At 47.3% G+C, this 6,756-nt stretch overlaps 1 protein-coding gene across 1 annotated transcript; it reads right to left on the bottom strand.

Annotated features, from left to right (window-relative positions):
• Positions 1 to 18: 18 nt before the first annotated feature.
• On the bottom strand, positions 19 to 6,586 carry LOC108381685 (E3 ubiquitin-protein ligase highwire-like; the record flags this gene model as incomplete). The annotated part of the gene is made up of 6 exons (XM_017638094.1): positions 4,438 to 6,586; positions 4,051 to 4,371; positions 3,534 to 3,700; positions 1,945 to 3,447; positions 186 to 585; positions 19 to 96 (listed from the first exon to the last, which is right to left on the bottom strand). Coding segments are annotated over exons 1-6 (4,618 nt in total), but the record flags the coding sequence as incomplete, so codon positions are not given.
• Positions 6,587 to 6,756: the final 170 nt, after the last annotated feature.

Here is a 6,756-nt window from a genome sequence, read left to right as displayed (position 1 = left end):
CGGCAAGCATTGAATTGCCGCTAGAATCCATGCCGAGTATAGAGTGGTGACCTGCCTCGGTGGTTGCGGTGCTGATCAATTTACCAAAGACTTGACCTGCAGTTGAAAGCGTTAAATAAATAAGCAAATATTTTCATATTCTCAACCCCCACCCTCTCCCCCCCCCTGGAATGAGGAGAACTCACCCGTTATTAGCCGGAATACGCGCAATGTCTCAGCCTCACAGATTTGTTGTTGTATGCGCACTGCATTTGTTAGCTTCAAATTGGATTTGAGTGTGTGCAATTGACCTACTGTTGCGCCACTATTCCCACCCGCACTGCCCGTTGCTTGTAGTCCACCATATTTCTCGTTCAATTGCTCATCCAATCCGCTCATGACGCTCGGTAGCCCAAGTAATTTGATTTGACGAACACGCAATGTGTTCTCTGGTCCATGAAACTCCAAGCGAAAGTGTGTGTACGACTCGTTTGTGATTTTGGCGGATATCCAAGCGCACGCTTTTGGATCAACGTCCACGGATTTGATTAGATTTGTATCACCCAGCGATTGGCCAGCATAAAATACAACATTCAACACCTTGTTCTAGAAGGAAAAGTGCACAATGCATTGTAAAAAAAAAAANTTAATCTAGGCGGGCATACAACAACTAATAGCCTATCTAGGCTATCTACTTTTACCTCCAAAAATGCTCTAAATGAGAAACTTTTGATTGCAAAAAGAAATTTTTTCTGAGCAGAAAAAGATGTATAAACAATTTTGGACGAGGTTTCCTAAAGTTGTAGCGTCTCCTTTGAGTAAGGAGCATGCTGACCGAACCTATGGCCACGGGAAGAAGCCCAAGTAATTGGAAACTGAGCCTCCTCTTACGCACAACAAACATATTTTTCACACTGTATGGATAGGCAATTGACACCTTCATCCAGTGTCGCTCTTTTAATACCACCTTAGTGGTCAACCACTACTAAACTCGCACATATGTGTGTGTGGATGAATTGAGAAGAGCACTTAAAGACCTACAACTTCGACGGTGGCGTAACCAAGTTTTTGCCTTCTATCAGACCTTTATCCAACACGACGAAGGACAATGACCGGATGTATACCACACTCGGTGATTGTGCCATGTCGAACCCGAAGAATTTCGAGAGCTTAATTATCCTATAATTTAAATTGCAATCTTTGGCGGACAAATCACAACAATATGTCTCCACACGGCAGCGTGAACCGCCAACACCAGCGCAACATTTGCGTTCACCAGTGACAGTTCTGCTGGTAATCGAAGCCGTTGGCCAGAGTGGTCTAATGCCTTATGGGAAGTAGGTTTCAGTAGCTTTCTTTGAATTATCTCTGTCTGAGTGGACGAAACTCATCGATATATTGCAAGATCAATCCAGAAACAGAGAAGAATTAAAAGGGAGTTCCGCAGTTTAGGGTACTCTCTCCAATGCTGTTGGATTTCTATACATATGTATGTATATCGAAACTCCCTCCAGACCTAATTCACCCAACTACTCGATTCTGACAAGCTATCAACAGCATTGACCGAGAGACAATCACCAACATTACAAACTGTCGCCCCGTAAATGACGTCATCGGAGTTCAACGGAAGAAGAAGCCTTCACCAGCCTCGCTAGACCCATGTAACTCTGGCGCAACTAAGTATGTTTACTGCAACTGACTTTACTCTCACCCACCCAGACTCGGCGCCAATATACCCAGCACATGCCTTCCTTACACGAGGACTAGGAGTTGTTTTATTGATCTAGGCAAAAAAAAATAGAACTAACTTCCAGGCGCTGACACCTGAATCGCTCACCATAGTTGTTGTTCAAGACATTGTACTTATTGTTAGTCTACTTAGGACTGCTTTCACTGTTACAAGCGAGCGTAAACTCGTCACCATGAAAACAGTTCATATTCTTAAAAACTAAATTCATCACTAACCTGTATATCCCGGCTATTGTCGATGTGCACCAAAACCACTTTGCACGAATATGACAACTTATTCATCGATATTTCAATGATCTTGCATTTGTTGCGATCCTCCTCATCACTTTCCCAAAAAGTTTCGGTCGAATTATCGGTCAACGATTCGGCCATGGCCTGACGCGATGACACTGTCACCTCAAACATGCCATTCAAATCGGAGTAGCATATAATTTTAGCACCTGCTGGCGGGCCACCTGCAACACCCACAACCGCACCACCGCCACCACCACCACCACCACCACCAACGCCTCCAACACTCTGCAAATTATGTTCCACATCATGCATGCCCGTTGAGTTGCCACCACCCTCCACTGCTACCGCACCAGCCATGCCCATGCTCGATACAGCCATAACATCATCTTGCTCATCGGATTTCGAAAGTATCTTCGAAATATTACCGAATACATGCGAATTGTGTAGAAATTGATGATCCGTTTGGCGAAAGCGTATGCCGAAGCATTGTATGGCGATGCGTTGCAATGGTGAGCCAAGTGGCAAATAGAGTGTGAGATCGGCAACGGATTGTAGGAAAACGTGCAAACTTTGCGTAATTAAATGCGAGAAACGACCACTGATCTGCGTGTAGGTGACCGGGTGCTCCAGTGCTGGTTCAGCATCTTCGTACTTGCCATCGATCATCTCAATTGCCGAAATAGTCAGCGAACTAACAAACCACCACATCAGATCGTGCAGACAGATGCTCTGTGTCACCGAACGCAGCAGCCAATTGAGTGCTTGTAGCGAATAAATGCGGCAGGCGGCAATGCGTAGACTGCGTTTCATGGCATAGCGTAGTTTCTCCAAATCATGTTTTTGTGTAATAAATGCCATGGCCGGACGTTGGAGTAATACGTTCACCTGTTGTGACAACTCCAAATCTAGCAAAGTGGATGATGAGTCCTTATCGCGCACACCGCTGGGCTTTAAAGTGACATTACCAGCCGAATAGTTATATTCTTTGGTCTTGACGCCACCACATTCTGTGTTCATTGGCTTTTCATCGTTTTCATTACTCTCCCTCTCCGGTTGTTCGAATGAATGCTGCTGCGACTTTGTTGCACCTACACCGCCAACATCTGCATTGACCAGTCGCTGCACGGCTGGATGGACAATAGAGCTATTCAATATGCTTTCTGGCACGAGGCGGCGCAAGTTCTCCGATGGATAGCAGATAAGTAGAGCGCCATCACTTTCGCTTGTAGAGTTGTTGCGTCGTCTAAAGACAACCTTAGTTTGCTGCGCTTCATCAGCGTTGGCGGCGACGTTTTTCAATTGGAATGTTCCTTGCTGCTGGGCTACGGCCCAGCCTTGACCCATCGAGAAGCTGCGATGGAATTTAGATAGAGTACCTGTATTAGATCCACCGCCTGTACCAACACCAGGCTGTGTGCTCATTGAGCCCGTCATTATTTCGTAGTTATTCGGATCGCAGGACTCGTAAGACATTTCAGAGAGAGGCTGTAAAGATGGAGTTAAGGTTATGAAACACATTACATGCCTATGCCTAAGTAATAACAACGCTTCGACTGCATCGATTCCCTTACCCTATCGAATCCATTTTCAGTTGTATTCAAGCCAAACATTTCATAGGGCAAGTCCTCGTTGTTAGTAACCCCCAGAGACTCTAAGCAAGCAAACGTTTCTGGTGCCAACCATATGTGTTCGGGTGACGCAGAGCTGCCTACAAAACTTTTGCGATACGGTGTGGAACCTATGAAATGAAAATATAAAAAATAGACAACATGTAAATATGGAAGTCTAGTCCACAGCTCCCTGCGGAATTTACAGCCCAATACTTACTGCCGAATTTCCCACTCATACGCAAACCAATACGACTATTCCGCGCCGAATCGCCACGACTAGTGCTCGGCTTATTTAAATCGGTCATATTGAAGTGTTGGTGTTCAATCACAACGGGCATTTGTTGCGGCGACCGTTTATTGGATGCGCCCAAATTTAGTGAATTCATGCCAGCAGCAGCACTGTTGCCTGTGGCATTCAAAGTGGATGNGTGGAAGGCTAGTCCACAACTCCCTGCGGAATTTACAGCCCAATACTTACTGCCGAATTTCCCACTCATACGCAAACCAATACGGCTATTCCGCGCCGAATCGCCACGACTAGTGCTCGGCTTATTTAAATCGGTCATATTGAAGTGTTGGTGTTCAACCACAACGGGCATTTGTTGCGGCGACCGTTTATTGGATGCGCCCAAATTTAGTGAATTCATGCCAGCAGCGCCACTGTTGCCTGTGGCATTCAAAGTGGATGCGCTTGAAGAGAGCTCCAACAAGAAAGTGGCATTCTCACGCATGGTTGTATAAATTTCGGAATTCGCGATGAGTGTAGTAGTTTTTACGCCAAATAAATTCATTTCATTCGCTGAGAAGAAAAGAAAAAGGCAATTCGAAAATATTATACCAAACACAAATTCTGAACTTTTCTCACCCGTAAGTGTCACTCCCGGTACGCTATTTACGTTGTTTACATTCTTATTCGCTGCTATATATTTCTCTCTGCATTCGTCGCACATCAGAAACCAGCTGGATGCACCCTTACCACCTTCCCCACAATTGCCGGCCCAGCCTTCGCAGAAAATGCCCACCGAATTATAACCTTTGCCCTTCGCGGATTTGCCACAACCAGGATGTACGATACGCATGTGGTATGTCACGGGTATCGGCAAAAATACTTCACACACCTCACACCATGAACCATCGTCCTTTTTCTTACGTCGCGATTTCTTCACCATGTCTCTATCGTTCGACTCTTGCTTTTCCTTGGCTTCGGCGCTCGGCTCCCGTGTCGGTGTGCCACCGCTTGCCTTCTCGCGCTCCACTATATTCGATTGCATCACTTGCACGCAGTTGGTGCACACCTGCTCCCATAGGTAGACGAGACAACGCAGCGCAGGCGGCAGCACAGTCACCACTTCGGACAGCGTGTGCAACTTCTGCTTCTCACCACTCTCTAATTCCTCGCCGCCACTACCAGCACCGGAGGCGACTGCTAAATTTTTCCGATGCTTACGGTTGTTCACCGACGAATTTCCACTCTTCGTAAGTGTCTCCAGCGTGGATGGTCTGATGTTCAAGTATGTACCCGCATTAGCCACCTCCACAGAATGGCGCTGTTGTGCTTTTTGCTCGCGTGACAATTGCAGCCGACTGTCCTTCGAATCGCGCCTGGTCACAACTGTTGCGCCCTCTTTGGGTAGTGTTGGATGGAATTTCAAGAAGCTAGCGCAAGCCATAGCGTCGTGTACGAGTCCTTCATGCCAGAGGAAAGCAGCAAATACCGCGCGTATGCTTTCGGCCAACGATGGTGGCATGGCACGCTTGATGGGCCCAATGGCACTGCGCTTATTGGGCGACGGTTTGGTTGCGGAAGTCGCTGCATTAAGTGAAGCGTTATTCTGATTTAACGGTGGTGGCCAGACGGCCGGGCTCGAGTCGTCCGTACTTGCGGTTGTGCTGGCTGTCTTCATTTCACCAAATAAGATCTGATCCTGCGTGATCACGCCGCCACCATTGGTAGTCGTGGTAATATGCAACATGCTCATATCATCTTCAAGTTGCGCCAAATCTGGTTCCTTATGCGCTGCAGTACCCTCAACACTGCGGTTGGAAGGTGATGTATTGCGACGTAAACTGGTCACTAATTTGCGAGGCGAATGCTTTGGTGTGGAAAGCAAAGCTGCTGTTTGCGATGGCGTGAAGCTGGTGACCCGAATCGTAGATATATCAAAAGTAGGTGTAGAATTTTCTGGCTGCATAGCTTCTTCCTCCTTCGTGTTCTTCTGTGAGTGACTTGAATCTTGCGTAAGCGAACTGAATAGACCCGAAGTTTCTGATGCCTCCGTAGATTTTATGCTTACGCTTATCGAATCTGTTGAACCCTTACCGCTAGCGGCTGGTATCTGAACAGGACTAGAACTTTGTGGCGCATGCGTAGTATTACCATTACAACGCGTATCCTGCTGTCCGCCCATTACACGCACTAGCTCCCGCACCGATACCGATGACAAGCCTTCTGCGGCATCTGAACGTTTGCGCTGATGTTCTTTAGCTGGTGAGGGTGGTCCGCCACCAGCAGCCCCAGATCCTGCGCCCTCAAACGCATCACCTTTAAACCATTTTTGTAACGCTTGCAGTTTAATGGCGCCACCGCCAACAACACCGGCAATGGCCGACCCGATCTGTGAAGGACTTGTGTTTTGTAATGAGTGTAAAGACAAGAGATCGGCTTGTTGTTGTTGTGCTTGTTGCTGCTGCTGTTGGGACGACGATGAGGTGGTGCTCGTCTGTGTCGAAGACTGCATATCAAACACTTTTTGTATTTCACTGTCCTCCGATTCAGATTTTTCAACACTCGGAAACAGAAACGGATTTGTTGAGGCGTGTGAAATATCCGAAGACTTCGGAGGCGTAAAGCGGCCATGTGAGAAGTCGAAAATTTTCTTGCAGGGTGACGTGGATTTCGACTTCGATGGTGATTCGATTGGTATCGGCGAAACGGGCGACTCAGCATTGTCTAGCAAAACTTTGTGGTGAGGCTTAGACAGCGACTTTCCGCCCCCGCTGCCACCAACCTGCATTGCGGTGGAAGTACCAACACCTACCGACACATCTGTGCCACACGTGCCAGCAGTGGTAGGGGCTGTAGTAGTAGTTGCCGCCGCATTTGCTCCTGCACTATTCGAACTCGCCTCAGAGACGGGATGCAGCAATGTCCTGCCAAAGTGCTGATTATATTGCAAACACCATG

The sequence above is a fragment of the Rhagoletis zephyria genome, unplaced genomic scaffold, assembly GCF_001687245.7.
Source record: "Rhagoletis zephyria isolate East Lansing unplaced genomic scaffold, Rhagoletis_zephyria_1.1 Rzeph_scaffold_23398, whole genome shotgun sequence".
Lineage (NCBI taxonomy): Eukaryota > Metazoa > Arthropoda > Insecta > Diptera > Tephritidae > Rhagoletis > Rhagoletis zephyria.
Note: the sequence above shows the minus strand (reverse complement) of the source record. Positions and strands in the feature narration are given on the sequence as shown.